At 40.0% G+C, this 24,875-nt stretch overlaps 1 protein-coding gene and 1 non-coding gene across 3 annotated transcripts in view; both read right to left on the reverse strand.

The window, feature by feature from the left end:
• Positions 1 to 24,875, reverse strand: part of SCAPER (S-phase cyclin A associated protein in the ER) — a 504,096-nt gene that overhangs the window by 77,900 nt on the left and 401,321 nt on the right. For both annotated transcript variants that reach the window (XM_004276347.3, XM_033440145.2), the window contains exon 26: positions 7,031 to 7,263. In XM_004276347.3, the coding sequence (XP_004276395.2) occupies positions 7,031 to 7,263 (233 nt within the window). The remainder of the gene's footprint in view (positions 1 to 7,030; positions 7,264 to 24,875) is intronic.
• Positions 164 to 236, reverse strand: TRNAG-GCC (transfer RNA glycine (anticodon GCC)). Its single transcript has one exon. It is a non-coding gene; the product is annotated as a tRNA-Gly (tRNA).

Consider the following 24,875-nt stretch of genomic DNA (forward strand, 5'->3'; position numbering starts at 1 on the left):
TTATCATCCTTTTCTTTAAAAAAAATTATTTATTTATTTGGCTGCGCTGGGTCTGAGTTGAGGCACGCGGGATCTTCATTGCCACGAGCAGGATCTTCATTGCGGCATGTGGGATCTTTAGTTGCAGCATGCGGGATCTTTAGTTGTGGCATGCAGGACCTAGTTCCCTGACCAGGGATTGAATCCGGGCCCCCTGCATTGGCAGTGCAGAGTCTTAACCACTGGACCACCAGGGAAGTCCCTATCATCCTTTTCTTTAAACTTGAAGAATGCCCTTTAGTATTTCTTGTAAGGCAGGTCTAGTGGTGATGAACTTCTTCAGCTTTTGCTTGTTTGGCAAAGTCTTTATTTTTCCTTCATTCCTGAAGGACAACATTGTTGGGTACAGCATTCTTGGTTGACAGTTTTTTCCTTCAATATTCTGAAAGGCTGTGCCACAGGCTGGGCTTCTTGATCAGGTTGGCTGCTTGCTGTGCTCTGATGTTGAGCAAGGTCACTGGCTGGCCTCTCTGGTTGGGAGGGGCCTCCATTTATATCTCATAGTTGGGTGGCTAAAGAAACTGTCTCTGTGGTTGGGAGAGTCTTTGTCTGGGCTCCATTGTGGGGTGAGGATGCAGGCTATGCTCTGTAGTTGAGTGGGACAATAGCTGGGCTCTAAGACTGCCCAGGGTTACTGTTCAGTCTTCCTGGTTATGTGGGGTCAGAGGCTAAGCTCAACAGTTGGGTAGTTCTGTTGGCTTGGTTCCCTGCCTAAGAAGGGCTGTAGTTTGGGCTTTGCAGCTGCCTGGCTTCCCCAGCTGGCCTTCCTAGATGGTCAGAATAAAGGCGATGCTGAGCTAGAGGGCAAGGATGATACTTTGCTTTCCTTCCCAGGTTGTGTGGTAAAACAAGCTCTACAGCCAGTACAGTCTGGGGACTGGGGACCCTAATCAGCAGAACTGCCAACTGAGCTCCGTGGCCAGATGGGGCTACAGGCTCAGTTCCACAGATGGGCAGAGCTGCTGCCTGGGATCTCTTCTTGGGCACCACTGCAAGCAGCAATACAGTCCACCAAGATCTGAGTGCTGACTGCTGTCAGCCCCTCCACACCTTTCTACTTGATCACCAGTGGTCAAGCTCTGCAGATTCCCCCAGCAATCCCGGTGAGGTGAGACCCAAGTGGAAGTGTCCCACAGTGCTGGGAGAGCTGGATGTCCATTTGGGCTCTCTCTTCCCACTGGAGAAACCACAGGCTTGTGGGGGGATGGGGGCTCATGCAGCATTGTGCTGGCCTGTGGGAGGGCTGTTGTGGTCAGAGGGTAGCTGCTCCTCTTACCCTTCTGATGTGGTACTTCTTGATCTCTGAGGTCTGGGGGAGATGCTTCAGTCTCATCTACCTCCTGCATTCTGAGTTTTCACAATGGTTTCTTGTCTATGGATAGTTACTATCTGGCTTTCTTGTGAGGCCATCTGTTTGATGACAGAATCTGATCAAAAGTAATGAACTAAGACCTTGTAAACAGAGGATTATCACAGGGAATCAACACTGATCCTGACAAACAGGAGCATCATCTACAGCACTGGACTCCATTTCATAGTACAAGACGGTCGGCTGTTCTTTAGCACATTCCATCCATATCTCAGCAAAGTTCTGGAAGCCAAAAAATCCAAGATCAAGGTGCCAGCAGGGTTGGATTCTTCTGAGGCCTCTCTTTTTGGCTTCCAGATGGCTGCCCTCTTGCTATCTTTCGTATGGTTGCCCCTCTATGCATGTGCCTAATGATTTTAATACATGAAGAGCTTTTACAATTAAAAAAAGTCAACACCTCCAATAGAAAAATGGGCAAAGTACATGAACAGGCAACTCACAAAATAATTAAAATGGCCAGTGAACATTAAAAAATGTTCAATATAACTACTAATACAAAAAATGAAATATTTTCGCCTCTCAGTTTGGCTAGGACTCAGAAGAATGATGATATCCGACAGTGTCTAGGCTGAGGGTACAAGGACGTACTCATATGTAATCTTTATGTAGGACAATTTGGCAATATGGATCAAAATCCTTAATGCATATTCTTTGACCCCCCAAATTATACTTCTCAATGTTTAATAGAAGACAATAATCAATTGTAGGGAAAGATATTCTTTACAGTATTATCTGTAAGAGTAAAATACTGGAATAAACCTATGTAAGTAATAATAGGTTACCTAAAGCAAATCATGGCTACATAATTAAATACTTGGAAAGCCAGCAAAAATTCATTTGCAAGTTTCTGTTGATTTGGAAAAAAGCACTTAAAAAAAAGTATGACCAAACAATGTGTATAAGTATTACAATTTTTTTCATAAAATAACCACATATATATGTACCAAAACCAAAACAAAACCAATGATTATCTTTGGGTGGTGGGATTAAAGATAATTTTTGTGTATTCAACAAAATCCATTGTGCTTTTCTGTGTTTTTCAAATCATTTTTCTCACTGAGCACATATTAATTTTATAATTAGGAAACAAGTTATTTTAAAAAGGAGAATGGGGAGAGAGGCAGAGGCAAGCTATCTGCTATTACAAGAGAGACTGCACTCTTAAAGAAGTAGCAATGGAGCAAAGGTAAATCTGAGATATTTACAAGGTAGAATCAATACGTACTAAAGACTTAATTGGATATTGGTTTGGTAAAGGATTGTGAAGAGTTTTTGACAATGCTCAGAATGCTGGCTTAAGTAACTGAATGGGATACTGGTGCTACAGATAAGGACAGAAGACACAGGAAAAGTATCTCCTTTGGGTGGAAAGATAAGGTGTCTAGTTTTGAACTTGTGGAGCCTGAGGTGCCTGTAGTACATCCTAGCAGCTAGGAAAGTGCTTGGCTAAAGTACAGTTTTATGACTTCTCCTTGAATAGATGCCTTATGTTTACTAATTTTTGATTCCAAAAGGCTGTTATCAGTGACTTGGACTATCTATTTGCCTCTAGGTTGCAAAGTTTGATTTCCCTGTTTTGAGAGACAGATATAAATTTCTAATTGAACATGATGAAAAGAATTGTGCTTCAGCAAAAGACCACGAATAGCCAAAGGAATCCTGTGAAAGAACAACAAAGCTGGAGGTATTACATTTCCTGATTTCAATCTATATTACAAAGCTACAGCAATCCAAATAGTATGGTACTGGCATAAAAAGAGACATGTAGACCAATGGAACAGAATTGAGAGCCCAGAAATAAACCCATGCATATCTGGTCTATGAATATTTGACAAAGGAGCCAAGAATACTCACTGGGGAAAGGATACTCTCTTCAATAAACAGTGCTGGGAAAATCAGATAACTACATGCAGAAGAATGAAACTGGACCCCTATCTTACACCATTCCCAAAAAAAGAACTCAAAATGTATGAAAGATTTAAATGTAAGACCTGAAACCATGAAACTCCTAGAAGAAAGCATAGAGGAAAAAACTTGACATTGGTCTTGGCAATATTTTTTTGGATATGACACCAAAAGCACAAGCAACTGAAGCAAAATAAACAAGTGGGACTACTTCAAACTTAAAAACTTCTGCACATCAAAAGAAACAATCAAAAAAATGAAAAGGCAACCTGCAGAACAGGAGAAAATATATGCAAACCATATACTGGATAAGGGGTTAATATTCGAAAAAATAAGGAACTCCTACAATTCAATGGTAAAACCACAAATAATCCAATTAAAAAATGGGCAAAGGACCTGAATAGACAGTTTTCCAAAGAACATATACAAATGGCCAATAGGTATAGGAAAAGATGTTCAACATCACTAATCACCAGGGATATGCAAATTAAAACCACAACGAGATACCACCTCACACCTCTTAGAATGGCTATTATCAAAAACAAAAACACAAAACTAAAAAGCCCCCCAAACCAAGAGACAACATTGGCAAGGATGTGGAGAGAAAAGTGAACCTTTGTACACTGTTGGTGGGGAAAGTATATTTGTAAAGCCACTATGAAAAACAGTATGGTGGTTCTTCAAAAGATTAAAAACAGAACCACGATATGATCTATCAATTCCACTTCTGGGTATATATCTGAAGGAAGTGAATCATTATCTTGAAGAGATACTTGCATTCCCATATTCACTGCAGCATTATCCAGAATAGCCAAGACATGGAAACAAAGTGTCCATCAACAGATGAATGGATAAAGAAAAGTGGTAAATACACACACACACACACACACATACACACACAACGAAATATTATTCAGCCATAAAAAACAAGGAAATCCTGCAATTTGTGACAATATGGGTGGCCATATAAGGCATTATGCTACGTGAAATAAGTCAGACAGTAAAGGATAAATCCTGTATGTTCTCACTTACATGTGGAAACTAAAAGAGCTGAACTCACAGAAACAGAGAGTAGAATGGTAGTTGCCAGAGGCTGGGGTGGAGGGTCGGGGAAAGGGGGAGATGTTGGTCAAAGGGTACAAACTTCCATTTATAAGATGAATAAGTTCTGGGGATGTAACGTACACCATGGTGACTAAAAATAACAATACTGTATTACATACTTGAAAGTTGCTAAGAGAGTGGCTCTTAAATGTTTCAAAACACACACACACACGGTAATTATGTAAGCTGATGGGAAGTGTTAATGAACGTTACTGTGGCAATCATTTTGCAATATATATGTGTATCAAATCATCACGTTGTACAACTTAAACTTACACAATGTTATATGTCACCCATATCTCAGTAAAGCTGGGAAAAAACAGAATTGCAGAGCTTCAGGGTTGATGCATTTCCTGAGCAAATTTCAAACCAGTGTTTTTTCAAATTGCAATCTGCTTCTACCCTACACACAATACTGCTTTCCTAGAACTATGTTAAACATTTGACACAGACAATATTTGCATCTTATAGAAAAAAGAATTCTGATGTTTGATAGCTGAAAGATATTATTTGGATATTCTGTTAAAGGATTTTTTTAAATTTGTTTTTTTTTTTTTATCCCAGGACCTTGTGAAGTGTCTGGCACAAAGTGAGCACAAGTGACCATATTTTGAGGTGATAAATATTTGAGGATTCCTTAGATCTAGAAACTTGACTAAACTATGTAAAATAATGAGAATAAACACTGTTATTACCTCATCTTGGTTAGACACCCTCTTGCCTCTTCTATGCCAGATAAGGAGAGAACAGGGACATATGTCAGGGTGATGTGCCCTGCTCCAGCTCTACCTTAGGGGTACAGGTCAGAGAATAGTGCCAAAGACTGTGTTGGAACGCTTTCCTCACAACTTTACAATGCTAGAGATATAAACTGACAAAAAATGCACAGGTTGTAGCAGGGAGTGGTGTGAGATTTCCTGTCACTTCATATTTGAGAAGGTGAGAAAGAAAGCATGAAAGTAGTTAAACATGTTCTGTTTGCTTCATTAAGAAGATCTGAGATAAGGTTTGTGGTTCTACATATAGGGATCATCAAGCCAGCCTACAATGCATTATCTACAAGAAAACAATATGTAACAAAAGTGGTTCAAGTCAGATAAAGAGTGGCATGGTTTTGTACTGAAGTACTATAATTGTCAATCACCCTTTTTAAGCTACATGAATTATTTGGTTTGGCAGATTACCACTGTTATTTTTTTTCCCCAATAACCTTCTTCTTTTTACAAAGGATCTGGTAACTATAATAATATATGTAAAAATGTAGGTACTTTCTCCCGGAAGGCCCACCAGAATTGCATTGAAGCACTTGGCTGGACCTTCTGCCTCATCACAGCTGAGGCATGTGGCTAAGCTGTCTGGATGACAAGAATGCAGGGTTGCTGCATCACAGAGTAGCCCAAGGGAGAATGCTGGGGCTGAATGGCATTCATCAGCAAAGAGGGCCAGGTTCTACAATGACCAGAAGGACATGGGGAAATTGAATGGGATCAAGCAACTGAGAGAAAGGCCAGGGAGGGTCAAAGTCAAGTGCTGTATGATAAATGGTTGTGGACCCAAAGGGCCTAGTACTCTCTAGCAATAAATATGCCTGGAGAAAGAGGGCAGGCAGATGGAAGGGACAAGTTAACAAAGTAATCAAGGGTAAGAAAGATACTGAATGAAACAACTGTTTTCAAGAAAGCACTACGAGAGACCAGTGTAAAATTTATGAACTGTGAAAGAAGCAAATGCAGAAGAGGGCATTCTCTTTCTCCTATGAACCTACTATAAGCTTCAGAGAGTAACAAATTGCATGGGTTTTGGAAGTCAGAGATCAGTGCAGATCACAGAGGAGTTTCTGATAGGTGGGACAGGTAATTGATTAACACCAGATGGAACCCTGTTGGGAAATTAAATGTCCTACCTGATTCCAGATTCATGAGGGAAAAAGAATTCAGATGTCAAAGTAGGAATAAATTTCCCAGGAGAGAAGGTGACCTTGGAAGGAAGCAGGGTTGACCTTGAACAGGTGTTAGGAATTGCCACATTTGTGTAGTGGAAAACATACAGCTGTTGGGAGTACAGCTAGATCTGAGTTCCAGTCTCAACTCTCCTACTTAACTTTTAAACTTATTCAGTACATAACCTTGGGCAAAGCACTTAACCTCACTGAGCAATTTCCTTACCTACAAAGTCTGTATTAGAAATCCTACACTTATAGGGCTGTAAAGCCTCTACTACAGTACCTTACACATAATGGGTGCTCCATAAACGATAGCTATTATTACTGTTTTAAATCTGAACCAAATTTATAACCAGAGATGACCTGAGATAGGGAAATTCTTAGAAATTCTTTGAGTTGGAAGGAGTTGACAGCAAAAAAAGTTATAAAAAGCTTGGACACTATCTATTCTAATATCAAATATCTAAATATCAAGAAAGACAAATGAGCTCTAACTGTAATGCTTTTCATTAATAGGATTTTCCTTCTCTCTACAAAATGTGGTATATTTTGTATTAGGAATTTGTGGATGGTGTGAGAAAGATTGCCATCACATTGGGCCCTGAGACTTAAATTATTTTAATATATATTTTTTAACAAAAAAGACAGTTTTAAGAAATCTAGAAATTTACCTGATGAGGTCCTGAACTCGACTGTTAAAAGCATCACCTTGTGAGGGTTTGCTTTTCATTTCCTGTGTTGATATTTTTGGTGTAATTGGCTGGCTGTTTCCATCTGGTCGATTGGCAATCAGGCAGCCAAAAACCACAGCACTGACTTTGAGAAGTCCAGTTGTCAAGCCTTCGAAAACTTGCTTATTTGTATTTCTTCCCAAAATAGCATTATTTTCATCTGGAACATAAACCTAGATAGAAAAAAAATACAGTAATTATGTTTCAATAAAACCACCAAAAATGAACAGAGATGATATGGAAATTTTCTGGAATCATAAATAATTTTGAAATTATAGAGGTGCCATCTGAATGTTTGAGTATTGGTTCTAAGGTCAGATTGTCAAGTTCAAATCTCAGCTTTGCGTCCGCTAGCTGGGTGACCTTGGGTAGGTTGTTACTTCCAAGCTTCAATTTTCTCATTTATAAAACACGGATAATGACATTACCTATAACATAGGGTTCTTGTGAGGATTAAATGAGCTAATAACATAAAATGCTTAGCTTGTGCCTAGGTGCATAATAAGCACTCAATAAATATTAGTTATTCAATTGAATAAAGTATATTACAAATTTGTATAAACTCAGAAAACAAACCAGTTGGTAAACTGACAGGACTGTTTCTTGTTGAAGTGAATTTTTAAAATATCTAATCTAAATTCCTCTCTTAGGAAAAAATTTGCATTTCTTATTACAAAATCGTAAAATAGTTTTTTGCCTAATACATAGGGTCATATTGAGCTGTTTATTTATGGTTTACAGGAAGTAATATGCCTGTTAAAAGCTGGACAAGGAGTCAGAACCTGGCCTTGGGTTCTGGCCTTGCAGCTATACGTGATCTTAGACATGTTCCTTAACCTTTCTGTGTCTCAGTTTCCTCAACTGTTTTTTTTTTTTTTTTTTTTTTAAGAGACTGAGTGATTTATTTATTTATTTTTAAATTTATTTATTTATTTATGGCGGTGTTGGGTCTTCGTTTCTGTGCGAGGGCTTTCTCTAGTTGCGGCGAGCGGGGGCCACTCTTCATCGCGGTGCGCGGGCCTCTCACTATTGCGGCCTCTCTTGTTGCAGAGCACAGGCTCCAGACGCGCAGGCTCAGTAGTTGTGGCACACGGGCCTAGTTGCTCCGCGGCATGTGGGATCTTCCCAGACCAGGGCTCGAACCCGTGTCCCCTGCATTGGCAGGCAGATTCTCAACCACTGCGCCACCAGGGAAGCCCATCCTCAACTGTTAAATGAGGATAATCTTAGTATCTAATGAATCAACATATGTAAATTCTTAGAACAATGTTTGGCACATAGGTAAGTCCTACAAAAGTGTCATCTGCTACTATAACTGCTACTCTTACTGTGATTCCTACTATTACCAGGAGTAAATACTACTGTGTGTGAACATCAGCTCTTGCAGAGAAGTACAGCTCTTGTAGAAGTACAGTGGCTAGATACATAATTATCAGGCTGGGAGCTCTGTGCCTTGGTATGTGATACTGGCTACATAAGGGTTCACTCTTCCCACGAAGAAGAGGGGCTCCTGAAGGCCTCACTACCAAGAAAGGGGCAGAAACAAGAAGCTAAAGGTGGGGAGAAAGGAAGTTTGGACTTGGAATCAGATAGCACTGTAATTAAGTTCCAGTTCCTCCTCCAGCACGTCACATGACTGTACGTAAATACTTGACATTTCCAAGCTTTGGGTTCTGTATCTGTTTACCTGCTAGGACTACCATGAAGTTCAAATAAGATGACGAATGGGAAATCACTTGGTAAATTATTACTAATAACTTCACAAATGCACTTACTTAGTAACAACTAGTCTTTGCCTCATTCTCATTCTTTATCTGCACCAGTTCTATCAAAAGATAGAGGAATAAATGATCACTAGGATTCAAAAGGAAGATCTTCATAAACACAAGCAAATATTCCCTCCATTGTTTATAGTTGTTCATTTAGACATTCCATGAAAGTTACTTTTCTGAGAATAGCCTTGTTTAAGACTTTTGACCATCTCTAACCACTGAGCAATTCCTAAGCCAAAGTAATTACAGCAGAATCTTTCTGCAGTATGTGCTGATGGAAGTTCCCTTTGAAACTCTATAAAACAGTCACAGAGCTTCTTCAAGCTGTGACTAGCATAATCTAGCCTATCCCAATACAGAAGGTGGTATTAGGAGCTGAGTTTGAATCAAGGATTTCTGTATAAGTCAGGATAAGCTAGGTTATGCTGCAGTGAAAAATTCCTCAAAACTTTCAGTGGTTTCAAACAATAAAGCTTTATTTTTCATTCAAATGACATGTTCATCTGAGACTGGCTGGGGCTCCTGTTGTCCTTACTTCAGAGTCTAGGTGACAAAGCAACCATCATTTAGAGCAACAATGCCCAACAGAACTTTCTAAAATGACTGAAATGTTTCAATCTATACTGTTCTACATCTGCACTTGTCACATGTGGATAACGAGTACTTCGAATGTAGTTAGTGTGACATGGGACTGAATTTTTAATTTTAGTTAATTTTAATTTAAATAGTGGCTAGTGTATTGAACAGTACAGAGGACTGTAGGTCACAGTGGCAGAGAGCAAAAAATATCTCTGGAGGGTCTTGTGTCAACATTAAATGAGCTGCCTGGAAATGACACATCATTTTTGCTAACAACTTATTGGCCAAAACGAATCACATAGTCCAATTCAACCACAAGGAAGACAAGAAACGTCATTCTACTATGTACTTGGTAAGAGGGGGAGAATCAGAACATCTGGTCCACAGCACTACCGACAGCAAAATATTGTTTCTTCCAGTATGACTATACAAATATTATTCACAGTTAAGCTATTTAGTAAATGATTACATTTACTTTCTTGTACAAATTTTTGGTTTCACTCAGATGTTGAATTTCTTATGTATGTATCACTAGTTCATTGTCAATCTTTCTGGTTAAAATGGAATTTCCTCTCAAGTTCAAACACATCAGGGATTGTTGATTCTTCTTCTCCCTCCAGTGGAGACAACTGTCCTGAAACCGCCATCCTCCTGCTGTAATCTGGACTGGTTGCTCTCTAGGCATGCTACACAGCTCTCATTTTGAGATGCCCTTCATCTTCATCCTAAGAATTCCTTCCATCCCCCACCCCCCACCCCCCAACCCCGAGTTAGATTCCTTTATTTCTTGGATTCCAAACAACTTCCAAAGAAAGGGTGCATGGGAAGAAAAATTTTGAGACCTTGTATGTTTGAAAGTATATTTATTTCATCCTTATACTTGACTGATAGTTTGGATGGATATAGAATTCTTGGTTGGAACTAATATTGGTTGGAACTAATTTTCTTTCAGAGTTTTTTGTTTTAAATAAATTTATTTATTTATTCATTTATTTTTGGCTGCGTTGGGTCTTCATTGCTGTGCGTGGGCTTTCTCTAGTTGCGGCGAGTGGGGGCTACTCTTCGTTGTGGTGCGTGGGCTTCTCACTGCGGTGGCTTCTCTTGCTGTGGAGCATGGGCTTTAGGTGCACAGGCTCAGTAGTTGTGGCTCGTGGGCTCTAGAGCGCAGGCTCAGTAGTTGTGGCACACAGGCTTAGTTGCTCCGTGGCATGTGGGATCTTCCCGGACCAGGGCTCAAACCCTGCATTGGCAGGCAGATTCTTAACCACTGCGCCACCAGGGCAGTCCCTCTTTCAGAGTTTTTAAGGACTGCCCCATTGTTTCCTACTTTAAGTACTGTTCTTCATAAGTCCAATTAATTCCTAACGTTTTTGTACATGTCCTATTTTGTCCTCTCTGGAAACTTTTAGGCACTTCTTACCCCTGATTTCTTCTGTCATGGTATAGGTCTTCCTTCATTTTTTGTTCAAAAACTCAGTGGTCTTTTCAATCTGAAAGTCATGTGTTTCACTTCTGAAGATATCTCTTGTATTACTTCTTTGCTAATTTCCTCTCATTTATTTTCTCTGTTGGATTTTGGTCCTGAACTGAGTCTTGAATTTTCTTGTATTTTTTTCTTCTGCTTTTCATATCTTTTTACTTTGTCCTACTTCTTAGGCAATTTCCTTAACTTTATTTTCCAGTCCTTCTGCTGAATTTTTCATTTCATCAATTGTATTTTTAATTTTCAGGAGTTCTTTTGGGCTCCCTGTTTTGTTTTTACAGTACTTTGTTTTTGCTTCATGGCTGCAATATTTTCTCATCTCTGTGAAATTCTAATTTTTAAAGATATTCTTTTGTTTCCTGCATGGTCTTTGTTTCCTCTGAGTTCTTTCTTTGTATTTCAGGTTGTAGGCTTTCCTTAAATATGTGGTAATCTGGAGATTTCTGTTCATACTTAAGATTAATGCATAGATGGATTTCAGTGTTTCACAATCTAGATCTAATCACAAGCTGGATACAAAGTCAGCATGAGGGGCTCCAATTTGAATGACTAAGCAGAGACCCTACTGGGGAATCCCAACTGTCAATATTTATAGGTCTATTCTCCTGGGACAGTTAGTGTCACAAGAATGGAATCCTATGCCCCTCTAAGCCTAGAGTATATGACATGGCCTGCTCATTTTCTCAGAGGTTCATAGAAGAAGCTGCTGAGTGTCTCAGTGTTTAAGGAACAGATTTTCACTTAATCATTTTGTTTTTGTATGATTTCTGTATGGCTGTACCTGGTGGCCCCATGTCCTGAGTAACTTTGGTTCAACCTCTTGTCTTCTGCCAGTGTTTGGGGAGGGGCATTCACTTGGCTGTACATGTAGCAGATGGGATCTAGGGCATCTGAACTGCCTCTTATTTAGACTTTCAACCAATCCTCCTCTTTCCAGCCCTACTTGTACCCTCATTTTCTGAGATACTTGGGAACTCAAATTTTTGAGCCTTCTGGGGTTACGTGGCAGAGGCTTTCTTCCAGTAGGAAGACCTCCTGCTAATTGAGGTTTTAGCTTTTAGGCAACTGTTTTTCAATCATCTGCTTTCCAGATTAAAACATACTTGCTTTACTTTCCTTCCCATTCTCTCTGTCTTTGAGGGGTTAGAACTTTATCTGTTTATCTATTTACTATAATATTAGTGGGGGCCTTCAGAGAGAGAGAATGTAACTTGTGTGTTCAATTGGCCACATTTAAAAATTAACTCAATAAATCACCTAAAGACACAAGTTTCTTTTTCTTTTACAAACTACAGAAAGAATATGAGAAACACATTTCTGGGTAATGTCAGGGTTCTTCATACATCACAGATTTTCATATTCCTTTCTTTTCAAAAACCTTGTACTGATATTATTTCAAATAAAACACTATACATGTGCATTTAGCAATCTTTCACTTCTCTAGAAGTAATTTATCCAATAATTGCATCTTTTAAGAATATAGTTGAGAATCACAAAGACATTAAAGACTTCTGAGATACCCAAATTAGTGTCATTTATTTAATCACCGGCTCATCTAACATTTGAATATCTACTACATCCATGGTCAAAGGAATAAAGTGATGCTCCGCTTATTCTAAGGGTCATTTAGACCCTGTATACTTTGATTTTACAAATAAGTGTAGAAAGCTGTGGTTTACTGGTTTATAGTAGAACAGAAAGAACAATATAAAAGAGAGGAGTGGTAGCTATTTTAGAGGTAGGCAGTAGCAAAATGTAACACTAATTCTGGAAGCATAAGAAAAAACAGATATAAGAATGCTAAAGGCACTGCAATGTGAGACATGTTATTTTTACTGGACTCACTCATCTTTATTTGCACTGAAATTATTATTTACTACAAATCAGTATAACAGTTTATGCTCAAAATGACAACCTTAAGATATCAAAAAAAAAGCTAAATTATGAGCCTCACTTATTTGAGGGGGGGGCAAAGAAAAAAGGATGAAAACTAACATTTATCAAGTTTTTCTTCTATGCCAGATACTTAAGCACTTTCTTTATACCATTACATTTAATTTTTGCAGATTAACATATCAAAGTTCAGAGATATCAAGCAACATGTCCAAGTTTCACAGCTAGTTAATAGAAGAGCTGGGACTTGAACTTGAGTTTATCAGACTCTGAAGCCCATGTGCTTTCTCTTACCCCACACTGACTTCCTCCCACTGGCCATCTCTTCTACTGAGGATTCTGGAGCAACTGTCTCAATTGGAGGGAGGTGAAAACTGATCATGGGCCAAACATTGCCTTTCTGATGTCTCTTCCATTAAAAGCTCTTAATTAGGGCTTCCCTGGTGGCGCAGTGGTTGAGAGTCCGCCTGCCGATGCGGGGGACACAGGTTCATGTCCCGGTTCAGGAGGATCCCACATGCCGTGGAGCGGCTGGGCCCGTGGGCCGTGGCCGCTGAGCCTGTGCGTCCGGAGCCTGTGCTCTGCAACGGGAGAGGCCACAACAGTAAAAGGCCCGCGTCCCGCAAAAAAAAAAAAAAAAAAAAGCTCTTAATTAATTTGAACTTTATTCTTGACCAAAGGGCATGAAAATATTTTATTTAAAGGTTGTTGGAATAATTATGGGTGAAATATACTAAACTTATTATTCAGAAACCATAAATGTGGGGAGAAGGCGGAAGATGGCGGAAGAGTAAGACGCGGAGATCACCTTCCTCCCCACAGATACACCAGAAATACATCTACACGTGGAACAACTCCTACAGAACACCTAGTGAAGGCTGGCAGAAGACCTCAGACCTCCCAAAAGGCAAGAAACTCCCCCACGTACCTGGGTAGGGCAAAAGAAAAAACAGAGACAAAAGAATAGGGACGGCACCTGCACCAGTGGGAGGGAGCTGTGAAGGAGGAAAAGTTTCCACACTCTAGGAAGCCCCTTCGCGGGCGGAGACTGCGGGAGGCGGAGGGGGGAGCTTCGAGGCTGCGGAGGAGTGCACAGCAACGGGTGCGGAGGGCAAAGCGGGGAGATTCCCGCACAGAGGATCGGTGCCGACCGGCACTCACCAGCCCGAGAGGCTTGTCTGCTCACCCGCCGGGGCGGGCGGGGCTGCGAGCTGAGGCCGGAGCGCAGGGAGAGGACTGGGGTTGGCGGCTTGAACACAGCCTGAAGGGGTTAGTGCACCACAGCTAGCCGGGAGGGAGTCCGGGGAAAAGCCTGCACCTGCAGAAGAGGCAGGAGACTTTTCCTTCCCTCTTTGTTTCCTGGGGCGTGAGGAGAGGGGTTTAAGAACGCTGCTTAAAGGAACTCCAGAGACGGGCGCGAGCCGCGGCTAAAAGCGCGAACCCCAGAGACGGGCGCGAGCCGCGGCTGAAAGCGCGGAATCCAGAGACGGGCGCGAGCCGCGGCTGAAAGCGCGGAATCCAGAGACGGGCGCGAGCCGCGGATGAAAGCGCGGAATCCAGAGACGGGCGCGAGCCACGGATGAAAGCGCGGAATCCAGAGACGGGCGCAAGCCGCGGCTAAAAGCGCGGACCCCAGAGGCGGGCGGGAGACGTTAAGGCTGCTGCTGCCGCCACCGAGGGGCCTGTGTGCGAGCACAGGTCACTCTCCACACCCCTCTTCCGCGGAGCCTGTGCAGCCCGCCACTGCCGGGTTCCCGGGATCCAGGGACAACTTCCCCGGGAGAGCGCACAGCGCGCCTCAGGCTGGTGCAAAGTCACGCCGGCCTTTGCCACCGCAGGCCCGCCCCGCACTCTGTGCCCCTCCGTCCCCGCCGGCCTGAGTGCGCCAGAGCCCCCAGTCAGCGGCTCTTTTAACCCCATCCTGTCTGAGCAAAAAACAGACGCCCTCCAGCGATCTACACGCAGTGGCAGGGCCAAATCCAAAGCTTAGCCCTGGGAGCTGTGAGAACAAAGAAGAGAAAGGGAAATCTCTCCCAGCAGCCTCAGAAGCAGCGGATTAAAGCTCCACAATCAACTTGATGTACCCTGCATCTGTGGAATACCTGAATAGACAACCAATCATCCCAAATTAAGGAAGTGGACTTTAGGAGCAAGATCTATGATTTTTTCCCCTTTCCTCTTTTTGTGAATGTGTATGTGTATGCTTCTGTGTGAGATCTTGTCTGTATAGTCTTGCTTCCACCATTTGTCCTAGGGTTCTATCCGTCCATGTTTTTTTTTTAATTTTTTTTTCTTAATAATTAATTTTAATAACCTTATTATACTTTACCTTCGTTCTTTCTTTCTTTCTTTCCGTCCTTCCTTCCCTCCTTTAGACAACGAATCATCCCAAATTGAGGAGGTGGTCTCTGACAGCAAGATTTAGGATTTTTCCCCATTTACCTCTTTTAGTGAGGGTGTATGTGTATGCTTCTGTGTAAGATTTTGTCAGTATAGCTTTGCTTCCAACATTTGTCCTAAGGTTCTTTCCGTCCCTTTTTTTTTTTTTCTAAATAAGAAGTTTTTAATTCAATAACTTTATTATACTTTATTTTATTTTTACTGTATCTTCTTTCTTTCTGTCTTTTTTCCTTCTTTCCCTCCTTCCTTCCTTCCTCCCTCCCTCCCTCCCTCCTTTCTTTCCTTCTTGCCTTCTTTCCTTCTTTGCTTCTTTCTTTCTTCCTTCCTTCCTACCCTCCTTTCCTTCTTTCTTTCCTCATACTTCTACTAATTCCCTCTACTTTTTCTCCCTTTTATCCTGAGCCTGTGGATGAAAAGCTTTTGGTGCTCCAGCCAGGAGGCAGGTCTCTGCCTCTGAGGTAGGACAGCCAACTTCAGGACACTGATCAACAAGAGACCTCCCAGCTCCACATAATATCAAACGGCGAAAATCTCCCAGAGACCTCCATCTTAACACCAGCACCCAGCTTCACTCAACGACCAGCAAGCCACAGTGCTGGAAAACCTATGCCAAACAACTAGCAAAACAGGAACGCAACCCCACCCATTAGCAGAGAGGCTGCCTAAAATCATAATAAGGCCACAGACACCCCCAAACACACCACCAGACGTGAACCTGCCCACTAGAGAGACAAGATCCAGCCTCATCCACCACAACACAGGCACTAGCCCCCTCCACCAGGAAGCCTACACAACCCACTAAACCAACCTTAGCCACTGGAGACAGACATCAAAAACAGGAGGAACTACAAACCTGCAGCCTGCAAAAAGGAGACCCCAAACACAGTAAGATAAGCAAAATGAGAAGACAGAAAAACACACAGCAGATAAAGGAGCAAGATAAAAATGCACCAGACCTAACAAATGAAGAGGAAATAGGCAGTCTACCTGAAAGAGAATTCAGAATAATGATAGTAAGGTTGATCCGAAATCTTGGAGATAGAATGGACAATAGATTGGACAAAATGCAAGAATCAGTTAACAAGGACCTAGAAGAACTAAAGATGAAACAAGCAACGATGAACAACACAATAAATGAAATTAAAAGTACTCTAGATGGGATCAATAGCAGAATAACTGAGGCAGAAGAACGGATAAGTGACCTGGAAGATAAAATAGTGGAAATAACTACTGCAGAGCAGAATAAAGAAAAAAGAATGAAAAGAACTGAGGACAGTCTCAGAGACCTCTGGGACAACATTAAACACACCAACATTCGAATTATAGGGGTTCCAGAAGAAGAAGAGAAAAAGAAAGGGACTGAGAAAATATTTGAAGAGATTATAGTTGAAAACTTCCCTAATATGGGAAAGGAAATAGTTAATCAAGTCCAGGAAGCACAGAGAGTCCCATACAAGATAAATACAAGGAGAAATACGCCAAGACACATATTAATCAAACTGTCAAAAATTAAATACAAAGAAAGCATATTAAAAGCAGCAAGGGAAAAACAACAAATAACACATAAGGGAATCCCCATAAGGTTAACAGCTGATCTCTCAGCAGAAACCCTACAAGCCAGAAGGGGGTGGCAGGACATACTGAAAGTGATGAAGGAGAAAAACATGCAGCCAAGACTACTCTACCCAGCAAGGATCTCATTCAGATTTGATGGAGAAATTAAAACCTTTACAGACAAGCAAAAGCTGAGAGAGTTCAGCACCACCAAACCAGCTTTACAACAAATGCTAAAGGAACTTCTCTAGGCAAGAAACACAAGAGAAGGAAAAGACCTATAATAACGAACCCAAAACAATTTAGAAAATGGGAATAGGAACATACATATCGATAATTACCTTAAATGTAAATGGACTAAATGCTCCCACCAAAAGACACAGATTAGCTGAATGGATACAAAAACAAGACCCTTATATATGCTGTCTACAAGAGACCCACTTCAGACCTAGAGACACATACAGACTGAAAGTAAGGGGATGGAAAAAGATATTCCATGCAAATGGAAGCCAAAAGAAAGCTGGAGTAGCAATTCTCATATCAGACAAAATAGACTTTAAAATAAGGAGTATTAAAAGAGACAAAGAAGGACACTACATAATGATCAAGGGATCGATCCAAGAAGAAGATATAACAATTGTAAATATTTATGCACCCAACATAGGAGCACCTCAATACATAAGGCAAATACTAACAGCCATAAAAGGGGAAATCGACAGTAACACATTCATAGTAGGGGACTTAAACACCCCACTTTCACCCATGGACAGATCATCCAAAATGAAAATAAATAAGGAAACACAAGCTTTAAATGATACATTAAACAAGATGGACTTAATTGATATTTATAGGACACTCCATCCAAAAACAACAGAATACACATTTTTCTCAAGTGCTCATGGAACATTCTCCAGGATAGATCATATCTTAGGTCACAAATCAAGCCTTGGTAAATTTAAGAAAATTGAAATTGTATCAAGTATCTTTTCTGACCACAATGCCATGAGACTAGATATCAATTACAGGAAAAGATCTGTAAAAAATACAAACACATGGAGGCTAAACAATACACTACTTAATAATGAAGAGATCACTGAAGAAATCAAAGAGGAAATCAAAAAATACCTAGAAACAAATGACAATGGAGACACAACGACCCAGAACCTGTGGGATGCAGCAAAAGCAGTTCTAAGGGGGAAGTTTATAGCAATACAAGCCCACCTTAAGAAGCAGGAAACATCTCGAATAAACAACCTAACCTTGCACCTCAAGCAATTAGAGAAAGAAGAACAAAAAAACCCCAAAGCTAGCAGAAGGAAAGAAATCATAAAAATCAGATCAGAAATAAATGAAAAAGAAATGAAGGAAACAATAGCAAAGATCAATAAAACTAAAAGCTGGTTCTTTGAGAAGATAAACAAAATAGATAAACCACTAGCCAGACTCATCAAGAAAAAAAGGGAGAAGACTCAAATCAATAGAATTAGAAATGCAAAAGGAGAGGTAACAACTGACACTGCAGAGATAAAAGAGATCATGAGAGATTACTACAAGCAACTCTATGCCAATAAAATGGACAATCTGGAAGAAATGGACAAATTCTTAGAAATGCACAACCTGCCAAGACTGAATCAGGAAGAAATAGAAAATATGAACAGACCAATCACAAGCACTGAAATTGAAACTGTGATTAAAAATCTTCCAACAAAGAAAAGCCCAGGACCAGATGGCTTCACAGGCGAATTCTATCAAACATTTAGAGAAGAGCTAACACCTACCCTTCTCAAACTCTTCCAAAATATAGCAGAGGGAGGACCACTCCCTAACTCCTTCTACGAGGCCACCATCACCTTGATACCAAAACCAGACAAGGATGTCACAAAGAAAGAAAACTACAGGCCAATATCACTGATGAACATAGATGCAAAAATCCTCAACAAAATACTAGCAAACAGAATCCAACAGCACATTAAAAGGATCATACACCATGATCAAGTGGGGTTTATTCCAGGAATGCAAGGATTCTTCAATATACGCAAATCTATCAACGTGATAAACCATATTAACAAATTGAAGGAGAAAAACCATATGATCATCTCAATAGATGCAGAGAAAGCTTTTGACAAAATTCAACACCCATTTATGATAAAAACCCTGCAGAAAGTAGGCATAGAGGGAACTTTCCTCAACATAATAAAGGCCATATATGACAAGCCCACAGCCAACATCATCCTCAATGGTGAAAAACTGAAAGCATTTCCACTAAGATCAGGAACAAGACAAGGTTGCCCACTCTCACCACTATTATTCAACATACTTTTGGAAGTTTTAGCCACAGCAATCAGAGAAGAAAAGGAAATAAAAGGAATCCAAATCGGAAAAGAAGAAGTAAAGCTGTCACTGTTTGCAGATGACATGATCCTATACATAGAGAACCCTAAAGATGCTACCAGAAAACTACTAGAGCTAATCAATGAATTTGGTAAAGTGGCAGGATACAAAATTAATGCACAGAAATCTCTGGCATTCCTATATACTAATGATGAAAAATCTGAAAGTGAAATCAAGAAAACACTCCCATTTACCATTGAAACAAAAAGAATAAAATATCTAGGAATAAACCTACCTAAGGAGACAAAAGACCTGTATGCAGAAAATTATAAGACACTGATGAAAGAAATTAAAGATGATATAAATAGATGGAGAGATATACCATGTTCTTAGATTGGAAGAATCAACATTGTGAAAATGACTCTACTACCCAAAGCAATCTATAGATTCAATGCAATCCCTATCAAACTACCACTGGCATTTTTCACAGAACTAGAACAAAAAATTTAACAATTTGTATGGAAACACAAAAGACCCCGAATAGCCAAAGCAATCTTGAGAACGAAAGAAGGAACTGGAGGAATCAGGCTCCCTGACTTCAGACTATACTACAAAGCTACAGTCATCAAGACGGTATGGTACTGGCACAAAAACAGATAGATCAATGGAACAGAATAGAAAGCCCAGAGATAAACCCATGCACATATGGACACCTTATCTTTGATAAAGGTGGCAGTAATGTACAATGGAGAAAGGACAGCCTCTTCAATAAGTGGTGCTGGGAAAACTGGACAGGTACATGTAAAAGTATGAGATTAGATCACTCCCTAACACCATACACAAAAATAAGCTCAAAATGGATTAAAGACCTAAATGTAAGGCCAGAAACTATCAAATTCTTAGAGGAAAACATAGGCAGAACACTCTATGACATAAATCAAAGCAAGATCCTTTCTGACCCACCTCCTAGAGTAATGGAAATAAAAAGAAAAATAAACAAATGGGACCTAATGAAACTTCAAAGCTTTTGCACAGCAAAGGAAACCATAAACAAGACCAAAAGACAACCCTCAGAATGGGAGAAAATATTTGCAAATGAAGCAACCGACAAAGGATTAATCTCCAAAATTTACAAGCAGCTCATGCAGCTCAATAACAAGAAAACAAACAACCCAATCCAAAAATGGGCAGAAGACCTAAATAGACATTTCTCCAAAGAAGATATACAGACTGCCAACAAACACATGAAAGAATGCTGAACATCATTAATCATTAGAGAAATGCAAATCAAAACTACAATGAGATAGATATCATCTCACACCAGTCAGAATGGCCATCATCAAAAAATCTAGAAACAATAAATGCTGGAGAGGGTGTGGAGAAAAGGGAACACTCTTGCACTGCTGGTGGGAATGTGAATTGGTTCAGCCACTATGGAGAACAGTATGGAGGTTCCTTAAAAAACTACAAATAGAACTACCATATGACCCAGCAATCCCACTACTGGGCATATACCCTGAGAAAACCAAAATTCAAAAAGAGTCATGTACCAAAATGTTCATTGCAGCTCTATTTACAATAGCCCGGAGATGGAAACAACCTAAGTGCCCGTCATCGGATGAATGGATAAAGAAGATGTGGCACATATATACAATGGAATATTACTCAGCCATAAAAAGAAACGAAATTGAGCTATTTGTAATGAGGTGGATAGACCTAGAGTCTGTCATACAGAGTGAAGTAAGTCAGAAAGAAAAAGACAAATACCGTATGCTAACACATATATATGGAATTTAAGAAAAAAATGTCATGAAGAACCTAGGGGTAAAGCAGGAATAAAGACGCAGACCTCTTAGAGAACGGACTTGAGGTTATGGGGAGGGGGAAGGGTGAGCTGTGACAGGGCGAGAGAGAGTCATGGGCATATACACACTAACAAACGCAGTAAGGTAGATAGCTAGTGGGAAGCAGCCGCATGGCACAGGGCTATTGGCTCGGTGCTTTGTGACAGCCTGGAGGGGTGGGATGGGGAGGGTGGGAGGGAGGGAGACGCAACAGGGAAGACATATGGGAACATATGTTTATGTATGACTGATTCACTTTGTTATAAAGCAGAAACTAACACACCATTGTAAAGCAATTATACCCCAATAAAGATGTTAAAAAAAAAAAAAAAAAAAAAAAAGAAACCATAAATGTGGTTGAAGGACCAAATGTTACTTCTTCATCAGCCCCCCCAAAATAAGCTCAATGTAAAGTAAATCAGATATATTTTTACACTTTTCTTATTTTCTCTGTCCACAACTGACAACTTTTGATTTTTCTATTTCATTGGGGCTTTCTGCTTAATTTTAGAAACACCATTTTGGCAATTTTTAATAAAGTAAACAGAAATTGAAAAAATTCTCTAACCATCTGGCAATTATACGAAGAACACTTGTGGCCTGCAGGAGCCAAGCTTGCCATGGTGAACCCTGGGACCTCAGACCTCAGTCTAAAGTCCCTCACTGTACTGAACAGTCTTTTATTTTCTCACTGTGGTTTCCTATTTTCCAACAGTCTAAGCCCCTCACCTCATCACATTTTCGCCCCAAATTTGTTTTTTTCTCTCTAATCTCCTTATTTAATATTGATCCTTTCACTGCTGAGAATAGTTTTCTTTTGCTTGTAACCTTTGGTGAAGTCTTTGTCTCATAAGGACATTATTTTATTCAAACGGTCACAGAAATTCTCCTCACCCTTCTGTATAGATTTTTCTTTTGCTGGTTTAAAATCCTTTTACCACAATGTTTTAAATAGGAAACTGATGTTTCATCTAAGAAAGAATTTCAAAATTGACTGAATTAAAGTATGAAGGGGTTTATCTTCAGTTAGACAAAAGGTTCTTTCTAGTCTTCAAGAATGAGATTTGATAAAGAGAAACTTTAAGGAGAAGGTATCTACACTGTAAAGGATATTCTATTCAGAGCAGTACTCTGCACTGTTGTCTTTTGTCTAGTTGGGTATCACTGTTACTTGCCAGAGGTAAAGTAACTCGTTAAAGCCTGCTCTTTTGGGACACTTGGTAGATGAAATGCACACCTAGAGTTCTGATATACGCTTATAGACTAACACTTGAGTTTGCACTTCCTTCTAACACAGCTGCTGGGCCAAGGGCACACTGCAAGTTGAGGGGCCTGTCCTTTAGGAAAGGTGTGCAAGCAACATCCTCCCTTCCCCCCGTCCGCTGTCTATTGCACACCTGGCTTACCTGAGTCTGGAACACATTCCATCCTAGGGTGGGTGGTCTGTGGAGGGCAGGGGAAGGTTGCCTTCCCAGCATGCAGCAGTGCTTGTAACTACCACCTGCTGGTACATACCAGGCCTGGCCTGGGAAAAAACAGAGCTATGTAGCTTTTGTCTCTTCTGAATCTGTCACTCCTGAGGCAGAAATCTAAAAACCACAATTTCTCTTCAATGGATGCAAGGTATTTCCTTTAGTATATTTCTTTAGAATACACTGGTGTGGTTATTATCTTACTCTCATAGTAGCAGCAAACTATAAGTAATTTCATATAATACTCTTATTTATAAAATTTCTCCTTCCTCTCAAAAAATATTTGGCTTTCTCAAAATTTGCAGATATTTCATATAGTTTTAGATCAAGAAAGAAACTTAGCATCAATTTTTTTCATTTTATATTTGAGGAAATAATGGTCTAGAGGAGAAAGAGACTTTCCTGAGAATGAAGAAACCATCAGGGCTAGAATAAGTACTGTGCTACTTCTCTAAACCTACTCCAAAGAGAAACCCAATATCTATAGGGCTAAGCTCTGAGGCAAAGTGTTTTAGCAAAATTAAATTAAAAGTCATTATCACTTTTAAAAGACGAGCTCACACTCTTTCTTTCCCCCACTACCTCCCACCATCAAAGTAGTTGTGAAAACTTTCCACATTCTTTTTTGCAATCCAGAAAGATGTTTTTATTAGTAGTATAAATCTATCCATCTGTAACATGATTCCATGAGACAGAAAATTAACTTGGTAATCAGTGGTAATTCTATCCAACTAATTTTCAGTATTGTGAAGTTGGGCTTAAGTATTTTTAAGTTGTAGAGTGTGTTCACAATGGTCAGAATATGAACTAAACTCACTGAGAACCAATAGGAGATTGTTTAGAAAGCTCCTGTCAAGTCAATGTCAGAGTATAGGGGAAAAAAAGGCAAAAAAATGTGGAAGGGCTCCAGCATCAGACACAGGTTTCCACATTGCTGGCACCATTTTATTTCCTAAGCTAAACTGTCTTCAGACTACAACAGTCATTTCACCATTGACATTTTATAAAACATCTATGCTCATGTTGTATTATGTATAAAAATAGAACTCATGAATGATATTTACCCTGATGATTTAATTGGCTTGAAAGCATGAAAAGAAATTACATATGAATGGCTAATAGTTTTCAACATTACCTTTTTTAAATTTCACAAACAATATCAAGACAATATTAAAGAGAATGTTGCATTTTATCCCAAATATTATTACCCTTTTTAATATATTTATGCCTTTCGGACTCTGTTTATACATTTTCCAAAATCCTAAATAATATAGTTTCAGAAAGCTCTATAGTGCATGCCTTAGTGGTCTTGATGCTTGGAAATTTCTTTGTTACTAATGTTGAATTATATTATTTTTCTGCTCAAAAGAATCCCTGGCTTCTTATCTCCTGCAAAGCTAAAGTCCAAAACCGCATAATGGCCAAAGAGGCCCTTCCTGATCTACTTCCCCAATTACCTCTCTGAATTCATGTATTACACTTTGTCTGTATGGCTCTTGCTCTGCTATTTCCTCTGCCTAAATACACTTCTCCCAGGTATCCTCATGATTCATTCCCCCTCTTCCTCTAGGTCTCTATTCAAATGCCATCTTATCCATAAGCTTTTCCAGACTATCTCTTTAAAAGTTACATTCTTCTCCCCCAAACCCACTTCCCTTTCCTGTTTACTCAGCTTTATTTTTCTCCCATTGCAATGGTCTAAACTAGTATGTATTTCCTCTCTCTCCAAGCTAGAATATAAGCTCCATGAGGGCAAGATTTTGTTTTGTTCAATTCTCTGATCCTGGTGCCTAAAACAACACTGGCTATGTAGGAGGTATTAAAAAAATATCTTGTTTAATGCACCTAGATATTGATTTTCAATTTTAAAAACCCAATTACTGTAACATATTCAGAAGTTCTAAGTTAAAAATAAAACCAGCACTTAAGGGACTTCCCGGGTGGTCCAGTGGTAAAAAATCTGCCTTCCAACTGCAGGGGACGTGGGTTTGATCCCTGGTCAGGGAACTAGGATCCCACATGCCGTGTGGCAACTTAGCCCATGTGCCACAACTACTGAGCTCGCGCGCCTCAACAAGACAGCCCGAGTGCTGCAAACTACAAAGCCTATGCACCCTGGAGCCTCTGCACCACAATTAGAGAGAGAAAAGCCTGCACACCACAACTAGAGAGAATCCCATGCACTGCAACAAAAGATCCCGCATGACTCAAGGAGGATTGTAAATGCCACAACTGAGACCCGACGCAGCCAAAGAAAGAAAGGAAAGAAAGAATAAAAACATGACATTAACAGAAAGATAGACAAGATGAAAAGGCAGAGGGCTATGCACCAGATGAAGGAACAAGATAAAACCCCAGAAAAACAACTAAGTGAAGTGGAGATAGGCAACCTTCCAGAAAAAGAATTCAGAATAATAGTGAAGATGATTCAGGACCTTGGAAAAAGAATGGAGGCAA

This window comes from Orcinus orca, chromosome 2 (assembly GCF_937001465.1).
Source record: "Orcinus orca chromosome 2, mOrcOrc1.1, whole genome shotgun sequence".
In the NCBI taxonomy this organism is placed as follows: domain Eukaryota; kingdom Metazoa; phylum Chordata; class Mammalia; order Artiodactyla; family Delphinidae; genus Orcinus; species Orcinus orca.